A 19,267-nucleotide genomic window follows, 5' to 3' on the forward strand; every position below is an offset into this window, starting at 1 on the left:
CACATCAATTCCTCCTTTCAGATTGACTGAGCTCGGGTTTAGTTTCCCCTCGGGGAGGAATAAGTATTCTTGCTAGTTTGCCAAGGTTTAGTGAAGTCTTGGTGATATTGATAGAGGAAAAGGCAAAACTGTTTTAGAACCAATTAACCTATTGTTTTATTCATCTCCCTTTGAATTATTTTATTCACTTGTGTTGCTTTGGTTGATTACTGTATGTACAGTACTTTGATTTAACTGTGGTTGTTTTAAAGGACTTAATAAATAAAGTTGAGCTCAGTTGAGGTCTGAGAAATTGTGAATGAGTGAACAATCTTGTTTCTGAAGTCTTTCCGGTTAGATGATGATCTTATAATAAAATTTTGCTGCAACATATAGCTTAAAGAGCTTTATGAGTGAAGCAAAGAAGCACAAGTAGCCTATAGGTCAGTTACCATTTCAAACAATAAACTGCACCATTTCGTAGATTGGAGTGATCATAGACTGTAAATAGTACATTTAAGCAGCACTGTGGTTTGTGACCTCGTAAGAAAACACGTATTAACACAATGATGTTTCAATTTCTGCTTGAGCATATTGTAGGCTTATTTGCAGTCAAACTACTTGGTACAGCAAGGAAATGAATGCAGAAGTCACAATAGTATCCACACAGCTACATTTAATTTTTTTTAAAAAAGAGTAAATGTATTCTACCAAGAAAGACTTTTGTAATGCACATCTCTTTCGAAACAGGACAGCGTGAAATTAAATATTGCACATTAAAAGTAAACCATCAGCATAAATATCTGTACATTCTTCTAGCAAACAGAATTGTCTTGTTAAAAAGAAATATGCACTTTTTTGTGCTTTGCTTTTGCTTTAATTCATATTTAAAATAAGTTACATTTCTATGTTGCATGAAACACTCTGAAACCTCTCAAGGTGATGGATTTAGTTTTATTCTTAAAACAGTTTTGCCCACTACACTGCATGTTCACCTACAAAAGTTATTTTTGCCTCTTATATTAATGTTTGACGGCCGTAGATTACTATAATACAGACCATAGAAACCAACATTGTTTCGGTTTCTTCTCTAAAAACATCGTGTGTGGCTCGACAAATCCCCGAAACGTTTAGTGTGTGACAGCGGAGGGAGGAACACATCATCCGGTGCCCCCTTTAAAACAGCCCCGCCCTGAAATCAGTCGATGAAATTCAACATCGCACTCGCCACCGTCTGACCAATCACAAAGCAGCGAGGGTGGTCTCAAGACGGTGGTCCGTGAGAGCAACAGCCAATGAGATCGCTTGCTGGTCGGACAAAGGACTCACGTCAACGATCGTTGGTCGCTTAAACGGTAAATTATTCATGTGCGCGCACTGCTTATTTAAGGAGTCACAGTATGGCGAGATAGCGGTTTCCCTATAAAAGTAGCGGAACCTCCTTGTATGTGCATTTTCTGTTCGTGTAAAGAAGCAAGTTTACTTGGTTTGAATTAAATTAAAAGTTACATCTTAAAGAAATTTCCCTCTGTGTATGCGCAAACGTTCCCCGGTAAGCTTATTTAAAATCCCCCCAGGTGTGATATCACCACTGGCGCGTCCATGTGGTCTTGCACGCAGCTGCTTTTTCATTCATAAGACTGGCAGCAGAGTGTTGCGTTGAAAGTATATATATATATATATATATATATAAACTAACAAAATTAATTAATATTTATATATAATGGCAGTGAAAGAAGTCGATATTGGCTAATCTGAATCATTTAGCTTCCTCAGAACCCACATTAAATGTAGGAAAATTTTTCAAAACGTGATATATTTATTAGAAATAAACACGAGTTATGTAGTGGTTATTTTCTGACCGTTTTAAACGGTGACATAAACATGTAAAGAATTTCACAAACACTGTCTTTTCTTTCTCTTTGCACACACCCACCGCCCATGCAGAATCCCAAAACGACGCTTTTCGCCTGACTGGGTTCATTATGCGAGGAGGAAGAGGAGGAGGTGGACTGCCCTTCTTTTTCTACGTCTCGATGTGCTGAGAGCCGCTATTTCATTTCACCTCCGCCTCCGAGCAGCTCAGTCCTTCTTCTCTTCATGTGCCAGGTTTAACATTAGATTTTTTTTCTACTTGTTATAAAGTGCCAACATAATTTAATTGTCAGCCTCACCGGGAGGAACCACGCCAGACCGGTGAAGTTTAAACCTCAGCAGCTGCTCTGGAAACCGCGGATCCGAGGTCCTACGATCCACCAACCTCGCTTTTTCCGTTCACTTCAGCTATTTTTTTATTTTTTATTTTAAAGAGTTATTATTGACTTCGGTGAAGTCATTTTTTGTTGATCTGTGAAGCCAGTAGCTACTACCCACCCGGCGTCATGACTCGGAGATCCTGTGCCATTTACGCCACCGGCATCGTCTGCGCTCACCTCCTGATTGTGGGGATCGCCCTGGTCGTGGCTCAAGTCTTCCAAACAATGATCCACAGCCGGTTAAAAAAGGTAGGCCACTTTAACCATTAAAAAAAATGTTTTTTTTTTGTCAAAGGTCATGCCTCTCGACTGTCACACTTCAGGTGTTTTAAATGTTGAAGTGCTTAATCTGCATTGACCAATCAATGCGCATTCAGCTTGTCACTGGTGGCGATACACGCAAAGTCACAAGATCATCCAGTTTTCACGAGAGAATGATCAGATTTTAATTTAGTTGTGTGCACTAGTTATAATGCATGTTTTGCAGCGATGTGCATTTGCAGTGCTGGGGGATTAACCCAAAGCGATCCCCTTCAGGAATCCGCATGATTCAGGGTTGTGTGGCGTGGAAGTCCCTTAACACGAGCCAATGCAGCTTTGGCTGTTTTTGTCCAAGACAGATGATCAATCCGGATGTTTTAAAATTACCCCAAGACCAAACTAACGCTTCATTGCAGGTAGAAATCCCCTGCAGTTCCCACTCTGAGGGGGAATTTGGGATAGAGTGGCTCTCTGAGGTGACCTTACCTCGTTCATTTCATGGCATTTCTCTCTCTTTTAAAAGTCTCCTTTAACACAACTGAACTGATCTACATCTTGGATGTTATTTGGGCAATCTTAACAGGATTAGTTTTTTTTCCCCCTAAGCTTTTTATTGACAGTGGGGGGAAAAAAGAAGACTGCACCAAATCCTTTCTGCAAATGCTGGGGCATTTTGATAACCTGCCCAGTACAGTGCACATGACCTGGTGACACATTTCTGTGGATATGCACTGATCATTTAATAGCTTGTGATTCCGAAAAGCGTAACCAGTAGTTATAGTAGTAGTAGTAATAGTAGAAATCTTGGTAGGGGAGGGAGGTAGGGCTCGGGGGAAGGGAGTATGAGTGAGTGGGAAGGCAAGTCTGGAGCCCTGCTTGGTGACGGATCCTTTCCAGGATGTTCATAGTGTAGGAGTCATCCATCTTTCTGAAAATCAAGCATTCAGCTGCCAAATGTGCTCCAATCTAGTGAAAATAACTCACCATGTGATGTTTTAGCGGTTTATCTTCTTCTAAATCCCAAATGCTTGCTTGTTACTAAAGTTTAGGACATGTAGAGTGAATGGAGTAGTAGTCCTGTGGTGTGGGGTCGTTTGGCAGCTGACACCCTCTCACATCCTGCAAACCCACTCCTGCTCTCTGCCCTTTTAAAATACCTCACATTCCTTTTATTGGACCCGTCTCCCTGTGTTGGAATCTCAGTGCAGCTCATTATCGCCAGTGTAAAACATTTTGTTTCTGCTCTCTGTCATAATTCTTAATGGGAAAACAATTACATAGTACAGTGGTTCTGTAGGAATGGCTCGACACACTGTGGGAGTTGGTGAGCCCACAAACACCACCTCACTTGACACCATTGGGTTAGATTTAGGTATAACTCTCCTTTTTTCTTTTTTTTTTTTACTCATTCGGATTTTCAGCAGCGTTCCAGGGGACCTAAATTAAGGAAGTTAGTCAAAGCTCATCAACAGGGGATCCGACTCTGATGCAGCTAGAGATTACATGAAATGACAGCAACGATAATCCTCTTTTGCCACAGTCGTCCCACTGAGTTAGGCTGGCGCAGGCATGCTGAACTCACTCCAAAAATCGAAATCTGATGCTGAATGCGACTGTGATCATGTAGCCGAGTTGCTTCAGACAAGCGTAAACTACCTCCACGATGCGTTCCCTGTGTAGACGGATGTAACACAAAAGTCATGTGAGGAATTTGACAGATTTCTTGGCCTCAAGGGCATGGGGTTTTTTTTTCTTTTGCCTGGGAGCAGTCTTGTAATACCTCTCTGTTGTTCCAGCCATGGCTAATCCTAAACCGTTTGGCTCAAATGACAAAACTGAAGAAAAAATAAAAGAAGGAACACCCACACATGCCACTCCTTGCAGGTGTCTTTGGAAAGGGAGGCTTTTCTCTGTCTATCCCTCTGTCTGTCTAATGTATATAATCTATTAAATCTGTCTAATCTTTAAGTAAAACTGAAGCTTTTTATATTTTACATAAATACAGTTAAACTACTGTTTTCTTTTATCTCTTAAACACACTACTCTGCCATTTTGTGTGTGATTGATCAAGGTTTTTCTGAGATAAATGATGTCCATACAACTCTGATCAAGGCCTCTTTTCAGGGTTGGTGAACACAAGGATTTGCATTCGTGTTCAGGTGCTGCAGTCAAAACACAAGCCTGTTTTTTTCTTTTTTTAAAATGGCAGAATGTCCAAGGCTTTAAAAAAAAAAAAAGAGGTCATTAGTGCTGGTTTGGCTGATGGTCAGATCCCCCTCCTGTTTTCTCTGGTTTCATTTCAGGTTTTAATTAAAAAGTGGATTCCTCAAAGCTCGAGAGATTCTCCCTTCTTAAATACCTCTAACTCCTTTTCAACAGAGTTTTCCTCTTCATTCTGGAGAAACTGTGGTGTAGCTGTGATGCCAAACTTGTTCTTCTGTCATTTTAGATGTTGTTTACATAGTTTTTTAAAAATGGGGGGCCAAAAACTGCAAAGAAAGTCAGTTGTCCAAAAATTCTTTGATAACTTGCTTCGTTTATGCTCTATCTGCGTGTAAAATGAATGTTCCTGGGTTTTGGCTTGTCAGTAGGAGGAAAAACAAGCCATTTGAAGATAACTTTGCACTTTAGAGCACTTTTTCACAGTTCATAATTTAACAAATCAAATATAATCACTGTTTTTGTTAGATGCTATGTTTGAAAAGTACTCTGAAATTGACCTTTTTTTTACTTTCTTACCCCTCGGCTGATGTCAATCGTCACTTCCTGTTTAGTGAGTCATATCACCCATTTTTCAAGCAATGGTTCCATATTTTCCATGATCTCTGTCATTTAATGGACATATGTAAAAGAGCCAAAGAGAGACGGGTAAATAAAGCTCTGAAACCGGAAGCTCCAGCCACACCTTAAGCTATAGTTTGTCAGTGCTAAGTGCCTGTGAAGGAAGACAAAAATGACTTCAAGAAGACACAAGAGGAAGTGGCACATTTCCTCTCGCCTAAGTTTAAAAACAAAAAAAGCTTACTTTCTCATTATGTAGGCATTTTTTTTAGTTGACGTAACTACACTCATCTTGGACGACAGCAGTTGAGTTAAACTTTACCGTTTTTTTATGTTTAGACATGTGGCAGCCAGGTTTATCATTCACTGCTGGCTTTCATTTTCGGGCATGTTTTCCTTCCTTTTATCACAGACTAAACATCAAAATCACTTTTACATCATGTGGTTGCTTTTGGTTTTATAGAACAAAACATACCTGACGCACCGCACGTTTCTAATGCGCCAAATAGCGTTTTTTGTTTTTTTTGTTGTTGTTTTTTTTTTTTGTTTTTTTATTCCATCATTGCAACATGCTGCTGAGTTGTGTGGGCTGACTGGTAGTTCTTGCCCTGACTTGCTGAAGTCAGAGAGTGTGTGCTGCTTTTTTTTTTTTGCTTAGATTTGCTGCAGTTCTGAAGGACTTTTCTCTGCTTGCCTCCGGGGGTTGTAAGGTCTATCCTGGCACCAGCTTTGGCTGAAAAGTGCCATGCATACTCTCTCAGATAGCTCTTACAATAACAAAAAGCTTTGAAGTTTCCCCCAAAACCAAATCCGTTATGAAAGGTTATGAATCTGAATGTGTGTTTTCTTCTTTGCTTGGTAGGAAATTACTTTGACGGAGAAGAGCCAGGTTTTTGAGTCATGGAAAAATCCACCTCCACCTGTTTACATGGAGTATTACTTCTTCAATGTGACCAATCCAGAGGAGTTCTTGGCAGGTGGGAAGGCATCAGTTCAACAGGTCGGCCCTTATACTTACAGGTAGGTTTGATGTCTCTGAAATAAAGGGAATGAGAAAGATGGGAAGGATTTAGTAGTCGTAGACATGTGTTTAAGGAAAGCCAAATGGTGTTATTCAGTTGTGTGGCACGTAGAAAAGACATCTGAACTAACCAGAAACATTCTGTCCACCCCAGAGAATACAGGCCACGGGAAAACGTAACTTTCCTGGAAAATGGCACCAAAGTTTACGCCCTGAACCCTAAAACGTTTGTGTTTGTGCCTGAGAAGTCCGCCGGTAACCCAGAGGTTGACATCATCACGACCGTCAACATCCCATTTGTGGTGAGACAATGTCGCTGAGCAGCAAAGTTTATGGAAACGAACACTTGTGTTTTTATTTCTACCCTGTTATTCCACCTCCACACCCCCCCAAACCATTGTCTTTTTTTCTGATGTTGTGACAGTTTTGGGTCTTAAACATATAAACTAAATGAACATCAGCCTAGACAATGAGATGGGTTTGGATTAAACGGAAGATTCTCAAAGATTTGATTGGAAATTTCTCATTCTTTGAACCTGATCATCCTCCCTTTCCCTCTCTTTCCATATGTGTGTCTCTTTCTGTCTGTCTGTGTTTCTCAGGCGGTCATGAACGAGTTGAACTCTTACTCCTTCTACGTGCGGCCCCTTGTGTCCATGTACATCAGCACCCTGGGCGTTGAAGTGTTCATGACGCGCACTGTTCACGAAATCCTGTGGGGTTTCAAAGACCCTCTTCTCTCGAAGCTCCACAACCTGAGGCCTGAAGTGGACGAATATTTTGGGCTGATGTGGAAGGTAAGCTTGCTTGGAGAGGTTTTTTCTGTATTGCTGAATATGTTTTCTCATCTGTTTGCTGTACAAACCCAGCTTTTGTTGGTTGTTAGTGGTCAAGAAAATGACTCAAAGATTTTTTGTAATGTCACGTACAAGAGAAGTGAGATTGACCAAAATGCTGATGGAGGATGTTTATGCTTCCTGTGAATGGAGCAGCGTCTGTGGATTTCACAAGCGAAGACAGAAAGCGTCATGTGATGCTGAAGTTTAACATAGAGAGCAGCATGTGTATGTTAGGTCATCAGTTGATCAGCTGAAGATGATGGGAGTGTTTCACATTTCTGTATCACTGATTTAGTTGTCTTTGGTTGATCAAAATGTATTCAAAAGCGTTAAAACTGTGCAAATAACGAGTACAGACTGGGATTTTGTGATCATTTTAGGTTGTATTGATGGTTAGGAATCCATTATTATTTTTAATGATTGGCAACTTATTGACAACTGATTGACTAAGCGGTTTTAATTATCCAAACCGCTAAGTCTGATAGCCTATCCCAGCAGTCTTTTGGGCGAAAGGCAGGGTACACCCTGGACAACTCGCCAGTTCATTGGAGGGCCACACAGAGACAAACAACCACTTACACTCAATACACTCCCCCAGCCGAGGATCGAACCAGCGACCTTCTTGGTGTGAGGCCACAGTGTGTTAACCACTATGTACAGCTGTTGATATTTGCAAAGTTTATCCTTTCGTGATCAGGGATTTGTCAAAGATGGGAAGCACTTAGTTGACAGTGGAAGTAAATGTAGCTTTAAAAAAAAAAAAAAAAAGATATCTTTTTAAATCAAGCCCTTTTAACACAGCATTGTGCTGGGCATTATATCAAATAGCAGCAAAAATGCATAAAATGAATAAATAATAATAATAAAAAAAAGTAAGCAAATTAAAGACTGAATGAAAAATGTTTTCACTACAAACTGAAGAGAAACGGCCTGTGTGCTAACACTACGATTTCGTGTTAGAACAGATACAAAGCTGTGTTTGGTCATGAATCTCACCAGCAGTGTTTCAACTGTTTCCTGGATTATTGTCGGTCACAGCAGCCTTGTCTGAACCTCGTGCCTCGCCTTGTTTTCCCACAGAAAAATGGCACCCATGAAGGAGAGTTTGTGTTTCACACCGGCGAGCAGAACTACTTGGATTATGGAAAGATCGACACATGGAATGGTTTGAGGTAAAGACATTTTCAACCCCTTCCTCTCACCTTCCTGTGCAACAGGAAACCCTTTAGTCAGCACATTGCTCCCACTTCCCTCCAGTCATGATATTCAGGTTTACACAAGCTGCATCCAAGAGTCCAGAGTCCTTTGCAGTCTGGATTTAAGTGAAGCCAGACTGCACAATGAATGTTTGGATACCAGAAGTTGCTCAAAGTGCACTTTGGATGTGGGTTGAATTCAGCTCAGTGGGAAACAAGTTCATTTCTATTGATCCAAAAGTATGTTAGATTTAATGGTTAGAGCTAGTGCAGGCTGACATTGTTTCAATAGTTTCTAAAGACGCATTAGGTAACTTTTTGACCTTAAAACTCTGCGTCCCGGGCTTGTTCGATGACACAGTGACATCTATCATGTGTTTTTCTAAAGCCGCTGCTACCCAGCAGCGTCCCGAGGCTGAGAAACTGACACTTGACAGCTTTTAGACACAATGTAATGTTACCGCAGCATTTTGCTTCACGGTATAATAAGGAACTAGCTGTTTTTAACACGCAACGTCGCTGATTCAGCAAAGAAACAAGATTAAAAGAGAGAAAGAGACAAAACAAGAGTCGTTGTAATATTGTCTTTTGCTGACTGGAGAGCTAACGGGTCCGGTAGGATGCAAGACAGATGCCAAGCTAGCTGTCAATGGGGGCACGTGACGTGGAAAATGGCAAAAGTTCTAGTGTGTCTTTAATATACAGTTAAATAATTTAGTCCAGTTATTCTAAACCTGTAGTTTTGTCTCCTCCAAATCCTCAGACGATGCATCTCGGGGGTTGTGTAATATTAAGGAAAGAAGATGTATGTTGAATTTTGTGTTGTATTTGTTTGTGTTGGAACTTTTACCTAAAGCTGCATTACTGCAGTTATTAGTACATCATAAATAATTTTTTTTTTTTTTTTCTGTGTCTTCTGCAACTTGAACCGGTGTTTGATTAAAATATCGTCTTCTTTTAACTCTTAACACCCCCTGCTTCCTCTTGGGTCAACAGGGAAATGTCGTGGTGGTCCTCCAAACAGAGCAACATGATCAACGGAACGGACGGCGCCGTCTTTCATCCGCTGATAAACAGGAACGAGCTGCTGTACATCTTTGCTGCCGATCTCTGCAGGTATGTACGTGTGCTTGTACGGTTACAAATTTGTTTACAGTCAAAGCATACGGAGGGGGCGAGGACCGGAACGCCCAGTGAGGCTTTTATGGTGGCAAATGACAGCTGAGTCATTTGTGTGCTCACAACCCCTGATTAGGAAATAAGTTATTACAACTTATGATAAGGTTGGCAATGAAGTGAAAACATGAGGAAAGAGTTTATACCATACATAGAGGGCCTCAGGAATCATTTTACGGGAAATGTGCTGGGTGTTTTTAACCTAGTCCTGATTACATTAAGCATTTACAAACGACGAGACGGACATTTCCTTCCTTCCTTTTTGGGAATTCTTTCAATGTAATGCACTTTTCTCGCTCCTCTTAGGTCTATTCATCTTGGTTATGTGAAGGATGTTGAGGTGAAAGGCATCCAGGCGTACCGCTTTGCACCTCCCAGTGACGTTCTCATGAGCCCCAAGGACAATCCCACCAATGCTGGTTTCTGTGTGCCAGCTGGAGAGTGTCTCGGCACCGGCGTGCTCAAAGTCAGCGTTTGTCGAGAAGGTATGAGATCTTCCCTGACCCCCTATCAGCCTGACCCTCTGCAGTTCATACAGAGTCTGACCCAGTTATCCATCACTTCCCTTTGATCACAAACCAGCCTCATGACACAATTCCCCCTTTTCGTAACCACCTCCCAAATATGTTCTGTCAGCCACCTCGTCCCCTGACTGGTATCTTACATCCCTGCTGTTTGAGTTTGCCAGATTTTACTCAACAGCGGTTCAATGATTAACTGTGCCGTGTATGTGTGTGAAGGTTATTGAAGCATTTTATTGGCGGTCATTGAGTGGAGTGGGATCGCTCTGATAAGGCAATCTCTGTGCTGTGTGATAGATGAAGGTGCTGCAGTATCAGTCAAAAATGTACTACCGTAATCACAGACTTTATTTGTACCTTAAAAATGCAATCCTTTTTATAATTTCTGTTTTTTACCATGTAATTGCTGCATAATTTAGAGGAAGGAAGCATTTTATGAAGCAACATTTGAGGTTGAGGGTTGTTGTTGGTTTGAGTCACTTTAATTTGACATGACAATGCGTTAAATTCACTTTCTGCAATTCATATGAGGCAAACCCACCTGACTGGGTAGGATTTTTTTTGTAGATTACTGATAGCCAATCACTGAGCTCTGATGTTTGCAACGTAGTCGTTCTGAAACTAGGTGTCAGGGTTCATTTGAAAAGTCACAAGATTAGTTTCTTTTTTCTGTTCCAACATGTACAAAAACTTTCAAAACTGCATTTTTTTTTGTTAAAAACTTGGACAAGTATCAGCTAGGTTAGTTTAGGATACCACATTAATTGTTTTATGCATCACTGTGCACAGATAATAATCAAATCCTTGTTGAAATTATCTTAAATTTTTGTAATGCACAAACACCTGCCTGTGACTGAATTGAAATATTAATTTTTTTTTTTTTTTTTTTTTTACTGATTTCTGACATTTATTTGGCTGAGTTATTTAATTGTTAGCAACTGTTAACAAGTCATTTTTGTACATTTTTTATTGTTATTATTTTGCCATCTTATAATGGTTTTTCTGGGGTTCATTTTTCTAATGTACAGAGACATGATGCGTTTGCCAGTCACAAATAATCTAGAATAAGGTAGTTTTAATATGGAGAGACTTCTTCTAATTCCCGATCATACCTGTTTTGGATTTATTAGGCACCTTGTTTTGAGGCAGATAGAAGTAATGCAGTAGTTTATTGTCATGAAAAAATGTTCTTGTCTCTACAGTGGAAGTTTATCAGTGTTGACATATAATAAAACGTGACAGCCATATTTTCCAAACATCACCTACAAGGTGCAATCGGCTGATGTGATGCCATGTCAGGGTTTCCGTCAGTAGATAGTACCACATCTAATCTAACATCTCCTCTTTAATCTTTTTCCAACTTTTACTGTTTTGTTTTTTTTCTCAGTCTTCTTAGGTCTCAAACATCTCACATTTTTTTGTTTTTGTTTCTTTCAAGGTGCTCCCATTGTGGTTTCCTTCCCTCACTTTTATCAAGCGGACCCTATGTACATTAACGCCGTCAGTGGGCTTAACCCCAACAAGGAAGAACACGAGACCTACCTTGATTTGGAGCCGGTATGGCAAACCTTTTTAATATCATCACAGATTAGAACCAGTTTTGAACTCTGATCTTTTGGTTTTATCTAAATGAGCACATGACATGTAGTTGTTTTGTAGTACTTGAGTGTTATTGATGGTTCTTCAACAATTGCTTTTGTGTGTGTGTGTGTGTGTGTGTGTGTGTGTGTGTGTGTGTGTGTGTGTGTGTGTGTGTGTGTGTATATATATATTATATATATATTTATATATATATATAAATTTATTTTACAAAAATATACACATAAAGACAAGACTGCTTTTGTTTATATTCATTTTAAAACCAGTGTTGTAGGTTAATGCCTGGGACTGCAGTTTTCCTGCAGTGTATGAAAAACTGTTCAGTAAAAAGCAGGAAAGAAAACCTCTTTCTTCATCTGTTTCAGACGACAGGGGTTCCCATTCGTGCCTGCAAGAGAGCTCAGCTTAATGTCATTCTGAAGAGAGTCGCAGGTTTCCCGTAAGTTTGTTAAACTCTGACACACTTTGTTGTTGCTTCACTCTGGACATTTGAGCTGTGTGTTTAGACCAATCCCCACCCCACCCCCAACCTCCTGACCTCTTTGTCTCTTTTCCACCCTGCAGCAAAACTAGGTTCATCAATGAGACCATTTTCCCCATCATGTTTGTAAATGAGGTACGGCCTCTCCTTATGAGCAAAATTCAAAGCTGTGCTGGTAATGGATTTAACTGCAAATCTATACTCTCGTCTTTCTTTCACCACAGACAGCAACTGTTGACGATGAGTCTGCTTCTCAGATGAGGACACTGCTCCTAATTGTAACTTTAGTGTCAAACTTCCCCTTGCTCATTGTGGGCATGGGCATCATCCTGCTGCTGGTGCTCGTAGTCTTGTTCTGCCGAAACCGCCAGAAGAAGGTAAGGAGAAGCACTTTCACCGTGCACTCAACTAATAATTCACGCAGTTACTTTAGGAGTGAGGTGTGTGCCCACTGACATCAGCTCACAGCGTAAATGGGTGTAGGTGGTAGTAAAATGCCACAGTAAATACTAGTTTTAAAAGTTATGGGTTTTGTTTTTGGGTTTTTTTGCATGTTTTAACAGTTTCCAGTATCAACCCTACTGCGCTGCTGCAAGTTTAACTAACAAATGTTTTCTGTGCAACAAAGCCAGCATGAGCAATTTTTTACAACTGTAATTTTGGATCAAATGGTGCTTTTTTTGTGTTTTTTTTCTTTTCTTGCTGAATGTTTTCTAACAGTTCATACAAAGTGGATTTTAGGAGGGGGGGGGAAAAAGTGTTTCCCTTTAGTCAGCGCTACGACGAGTTAGTTTAGCTGAAGGTTATTGAACTAGAATAACCCACAGAAGATGTACAGCACATGTTCCCTCTTATCTCCAGCAGTGCAAGATTTGTGGGTTTTGAACTGTGGCCTAGACCACTCTGATACTACTTTAGGTCAGGTTACTCACAGTGCAGAGGGTACATTTAGCTGAGACAAATATTGATGTCACTTTAGCTTCAATATGCTGACGTTGAAGCTACAGCTACTGCTAAAGGATGATTAGCCTAGCATGAGGACTGGAAAAGAGTAGCCTAGCTCTTTCTAAGGGGAAAAAGAAATCCAATCTTTCGCATTTGCATATTAAATACACAAGATAAAATCTTTCAGCTGCTGGGTTTCTTTTGTTAGCATTTTTTCCTCTGACAGAGCCAAGCTAGCGTTGTGCTCCAGGCTGCATGCTAAGCTAGGCTAACCAGTTCTAGCTGGAGTTGCATCCTGATAAACTCAGTGAGGTTGGGGGCTTTAGCTTTGAATGTTTAAGACTGCTTAATTGCATTGTGAAATGTTGTATTAACCATGTTCTAATTTTAATTTTCTGTAACCCCCCTTTTTTCCTTTTTCCGTTTTAGAATGAAGTAAAACGTATTGATTTTACTGAAGCTTTTCATTCTTTTACTGTAAGTCTTCAGTTTTGCCTTGTTTTCAATTCTCTTTTAATTTGTTATCCATCATCTTCAATTTTTATCATTTACCTTTATGCAATATGACGTTCTCTTAAGTTCTCGCCTGAGCGGTGTAATTTTCTGTTGGATGTTATGTTGTTTTTAAATATTGATAAGTGGTGTGTATGTACTGTGAGCATTTCAAATCAAGCATTTACTCCCATTTTAATGTCAGTGGTGTTTTATACATATTATTTGGATATCTCACCATGATTGTGGTTTATACTGACTTTTCTCCTTCCTACTCTTCCTGCTCAGACGACAAAAGATGACACGGCATATACCCAGGTCAGCAACAAACCAGACGAGCCGTCGGAAACGCCGGCCAACCAGCCGACAAGGAACGGCTCCTACATTGCCATGTCTCCAGTGGAGGCACAGAAGTGTTGATAGAGGATTTCCCCCCCCTTAGTGTGAAGCTCAGGATGAGGGCTGAGGGAACAGCACAGGGGTGTTACATTACCATGGGTGGGGAGGATAGGGAAAGCAATGGGACAAAAAAAAGAAGAAAACCACATTGATTGTTTAGTCAACAAAGACATTGCTCCTCTCTATGAGCCCTCTTCTGACTGTCCACCCTCCTCCTCTACCTGCTGAGCATGGCCCTCACTGCCTGCAGTACTGCAACACAACCGACCCCCTTACCTTTTTTCCCCCCCATCCTGGTTGGTCCTAAACATGAAGCGACTAAGGATTGGGCTCAGAAAAGCCTTTTCTGTGATTCTTCTGAGGGAACACGTTAGCGTAGATGTCGCTGTTGCGCATGAATGCATAATCTTTTGAGCAGATTCTGCCAGCTCATAAAGCTCAATGTTTTAGCATTCACACGAACAACAGCGGGTGTTGTTACAGTTGTATTTTTTTGCGCTTTTCTCTTCATCAGTATTGCATGAGGAGAAACTTCAGATTTAAAAAGAAAAACCCCCCGTTGACTTAATCTTTAGGACAAACCTGAGCTCTTGGGCTCAGATGATTAATTGTTTTTGCCATTTTTAAAAAAAAAAAAAAAAAAAAGAAAGAAAACCTTAACTTGTTAGATTTTGTAAAAGAAAAAAAAACACTGAGCCAAACTTGTTTTTGCCTTGTTTTCCTAAGACAAATTAGTGCATCCACACACACACACACGATGCACTTCAAGTATGAGCTAGTGAAATTGTGTGTCCTTAACTCACAACCCCAGTGTCCTGTTTTTTAATGGACCACTGTCTTTCCTAATGCACACACAGTGTAGTGTTTTAAAAAAAAAAAGCTTATGAATTTGATCTTTTCCTAATTTTTTTCTTTTTCTCAAAACACTAGATTAAAGAAGATATTCTGAGAGCTCGTTTGTAGAAGTAATGGATAGTTTTATAGTTGTTAGAAAAGTTGCATCATTAAGCTTTGTCACACATTCAAACAAAAAGGAAGACAAAAGAAACACTCAGATCTTACAAGGGAGACTTGAACCTGCTTTCTGCCTTACAGTGGTTCAGCGTGTTCTTTACTGTCAAACATTGTTCAAATAAGCTGGAAACACTTGTCGTACTGGCGTAAAGGGGAACTGCTAAGATACCTCTGACCAAATCCAGCAGGCAGTCCTAGATGTGCTGACGGACACTAACTTCGCTTCGGTGTCGACGCTCCTGCACGTCTACACTTACTTATTAGAGAAAGCACAAGTTGGATCGCTAAAGCCAGTCTTCACACTCAACTAGCAGGTCCTGGTGTATTTACAGCTGATCTGTCAGAGACACTGTCAAGTCAAGTGCCGTGACCACCAAGAGTGGGAGGTCCCACTCGCCGCTGTGCAGTCATTCAGTTTGCCAAGGAGCCGTAGGCATTCAGGCAAACTCGGCACCCAGCACTTGAATCACTGTTTTGTCTTATGTTTTCTTTGTCCATCACATTTGTCTGGTCACATGTCATATTGCAGGCGTTCCCCAGTGGGGAGTGAATTTAAGGCCATAATACTGTCAAACTGGAAAAATTCCCTGCACTTGCCTGGAAATTGTGCCCAGTGTTTTGTCGTTGGTTTATATTTTCTTTTTTTCTTTGTTTTTTTTTTTGTCCTGGTTTTTCAATGCAAGTGGCCCATGTGTTAAATACATTTCAATGGTTTGTCCAGGCTGCTGTTGTTTGTAAAGGATGTTGTTGCAAACTGGCAACAAACACCCATGCCTCTGTTACCTGCTATTCCAGCACATGGAGTGTCTTCTTTTTTGATATCCTTTTGTATTTGTTATTGCTGCTGCTAAAAAAAAAAAAAAAAAAAAAAAAAAAAAATGCCATAACCTATGGAACTGCATTTGTATATTGAATATTTACCATGATGTGCTGTCATTGACTAATGGCTGACCCACAGGGGCTTTCATTTAAGTCCATGATCTCGAAGGCTTTTTGTGTTGCCAACCTTTTTAACACCTGAGCACAAGATACAAAGCCCAAAGCTTGCTGCCAATTAATAGAATTAATTATTACATTTATCATAATACATAATTGAGACATAATTGTAAAGTTGAACCACTTATTCCTACTGTTGGTAGGTGATCATATCACATGTATTTTTTTCTTTTATTAGGGTTAGTAAACTTGGGGAATTTACTGGAAGCGCCCAGAAGGGTCGAGCTACATTTGCGCCATCTAAGACTGGCTTTGCAAGTCTTATCCTGAGTCAAGTAGCAGTGGTGGAGAGTTTTTTTTTTTAATGTAAATGCAATTATTTGCTTTGTGGTGAAAAAGGAAGATTCTGCTCTTTACTGTAGCAAGAAGCCAGTTAGCTCAGCACAAAGCCTGAAACTGAAGGGAAACTCGTATTCTGACATTGTCCACATGTCTTGTTGCTTGCACATGAAAAGCAGTGTTTCAGGAAGATCCTCCTCCTATTCCTCCATTTTCAGTCTTGGTGCTAAGCTGAGCCAACCATCTTCCTCACCTTTCCTCAAGTTAAATAGACAGATAAAACTACATTATATATTTACTTTTAATCGTGAGCCACAAAGCAAATATATTCATGTTAACCTCTTCCTCAGAAGTGAAACCGGCTCACAAGAGGCCTTTGTATTCCTCCTGCACGCATGCGACCGCCACCTTGTGCAAACTTGTGGTTCATAGTTGTTCACCTTACTGAATACCTTGACTTGAACCTGAGAGACCTTAATGCAGAGTGAATGCAATCTTGTTCAAACACGCACACCTGAGCCATCACTCCACTCCACTTCACTCCACTACGCTGACCTTTTAAGTCTGGTCCTTCACTGACTGGCTCGTCCCTGCTTGACCAAAGATAACCCACACAGAGCTGCCCGGGCGCTGTGTTTACTCTGTGATAACGGCTGTGCCACAAACCCATCGCCTACCTTTCCTTTAGAAAAAGAAAAAAAAAAATTCATGCCACCATTTCTGTGAAGTATTTGCAACAGTGTTGTGTGAATGCATGTGTGTATGTGCCTTTTACATCAAGGCGAAACAAAAATAAAGAAAAAAGATGGGTATTGCTGTTTTCCACCCCATGCAAAGCAAACAAAAGTTATCAATGCTCTTTGAGCAGTAAAGATCTCAGTATTAAGTAAGACAGAGCAATACAGTTGTGTACAATAAATTGTGGATGTTTTTAAAGGGCCACAAAATATTTAAGTCGTATTTTTCTGATTTTCTGTAAATTCTGTTTCACTAGTAGTATTTTCTTTACTTCTGTAGTGTAAATTAGTTTGTAATATTCAGCTTGATTATAAGCTCATTTCTTTGATCATTTCAGTTTTTTGTTTCATGCTGAAAATGGAAACAAGAGGTATAAAGATGGATCAGTTTGTGACACTGGGAACGGTGCTGTACAGTCTGTAAGAATGTTTTATGAGTGGTGAGTTTTTGCTGTGTGAGTAAAGAAAAGCACTGTTTTTGTTCAACTGAACTGATTAACTGGAAGGCTGATTATCTTAACTGAGTGAAGCATAATGCTGTGTAACATATCTAGATGAATGAAGCCCTCCTTCAGGGATGAGCAGTAGTGCCATACATCCCCTTTTGTGTATAAGTTTTCTTTAATTTGCTCTTTGTGAAGCAACCATCATGTCTCCCCATTTCAATATTCTAGCAGACATTTCCTTTGAGATATACTAATTTGTTTTGCTGCTGAAGATGACAATCCCCCTTCCCCATGTCATGTTAGGTGGAAAATTATTTCAAAAGTTAATATCCATTTTTAGTTTTGATAATTTACACTGCACAGATGTTTCTACAGTGCTTTTGTAAACATTTCTAGTGTATTTGCAGAAAAATAAAAGTGCAAAGTTCACGCAATTTATCTGCCGTCTTTGGTTTTGTTGTTCTTTATTCTACATCCAGCTCCAAAATTGAGGGTTGAACATTGCACGTTAACATTGGACACTTTTAACACTTTTTATTCTTTTTATCAGATGAAAATCAGTCTTTTGTCTAAACAGCCTCTTAGGATGGATTGAGTTTATACTGTATATTGATCAGACTTGATGTGATGCAACTTCTTCCAGAAGAGTTTCAATTTTTTTCTACAGCACATGGTCAGAACATAGCAGCACTCGTATACCAGGAGAACGTAGGATGAAAATCACATCATATATTTCCATCCACATTATATATATATATATATATATATATATATATATATATATATATATATATATATATATATATATATATATATATATATGTGTTATCAATATACATGTACCACCTGTAATTTACTGTTAATGTTTTGCTATAGAAAAAGGAGCACCCTTTAAAGCTGTCGCTTGTAGAACAGGGGTCCTTACACCCAACACCCAAGCCATAGTGAACAATGTAAATTTTTTGTGGTCCTGGGAGACATTAACATACCCTTAATAGAATACATAAAGCAATATCAATATGGTATTATATACATGAACGAGATATTTTCCTTCAAAGCCTTCACTTTATTCATGTATAAATAGACTTTTTTTTTATTTTAATATTCAATTTGTACATGTGTCAGATGCATACCCCTCCAAGAGTTTATTTTTTAGATTTTCGTTTAAATAAACTAAATGTACCGGATTGCTTTATATCGCTTTCCAGGTCATTCCATACTTGTGGCCCTCTGTAAATTATACTGTAACGAGTACATTTCAGTTTTCTGTATTTCCCCTTTAGCAATAATCTATTCCTTGTATTTAGTTGGATGAGAACTTGCATTGAGCAAAAAGCTGCATCACACGTCACAGGATCAGTGATCCAAAAAACTATCAAATATTTCATGTAAACATCTGCAGTGAACAAAGATGCTGCAAGCCAGGCTCCCTGAATCCTACGCCTGAAGAAGCTGCTTTACAGCTGATTCAGTGTTTGTGATATAGGTGGATCCTGCATTTACTTACTGCACAGTTGGCTATTGTAGCCTGATGACGTGACATGACAGCTCCTGTAGAGCTGTAAAGTGTTGGTGCTAAAACACTGTTAAAACCATTTTATTGACAGGCAAATTACATCAGAGAGGAGGAACAGCCGCCGGCTCATTGGAAATGATGCAACAACAGTCTGGTCAGAAATTCTGCAACATCACTGAATAATTCTTTCACCTTTTTACTACATTTGCTAGAAAAATGAGCTTGTTAAAATTGCAAATACATTTACAACAAATGTGACTTAGAAATACTTTTTATTTGATGAGTGATTCGAGCTCAGTTACTGGATAGAATTGGGATTTTATAGGAACAACCT

The 19,267-nt window shown here is 39.7% G+C and overlaps 1 protein-coding gene across 1 annotated transcript; it reads left to right on the forward strand.

The window, feature by feature from the left end:
* Positions 1-1,438: 1,438 nt before the first annotated feature.
* scarb2a (scavenger receptor class B, member 2a) lies at positions 1,439-17,847 on the forward strand. The gene is made up of 14 exons (XM_079251402.1): positions 1,439-1,531; positions 1,927-2,483; positions 6,139-6,296; positions 6,452-6,599; positions 6,900-7,094; positions 8,217-8,308; positions 9,329-9,448; positions 9,815-9,993; positions 11,468-11,586; positions 11,994-12,067; positions 12,193-12,244; positions 12,334-12,486; positions 13,484-13,531; positions 13,835-17,847. The coding sequence occupies exons 2-14, from the start codon at positions 2,361-2,363 to the stop codon at positions 13,964-13,966; spliced, it is 1,593 nt and encodes a 530-aa protein (XP_079107528.1). The 5' UTR covers positions 1,439-1,531; positions 1,927-2,360; the 3' UTR covers positions 13,967-17,847.
* The last annotated feature ends 1,420 nt before the right edge of the window (positions 17,848-19,267 follow it).

The sequence above is a fragment of the Telmatherina bonti genome (genome assembly GCF_933228915.1).
Source record: "Telmatherina bonti genome assembly, chromosome: 13".
Lineage (NCBI taxonomy): Eukaryota > Metazoa > Chordata > Actinopteri > Atheriniformes > Telmatherinidae > Telmatherina > Telmatherina bonti.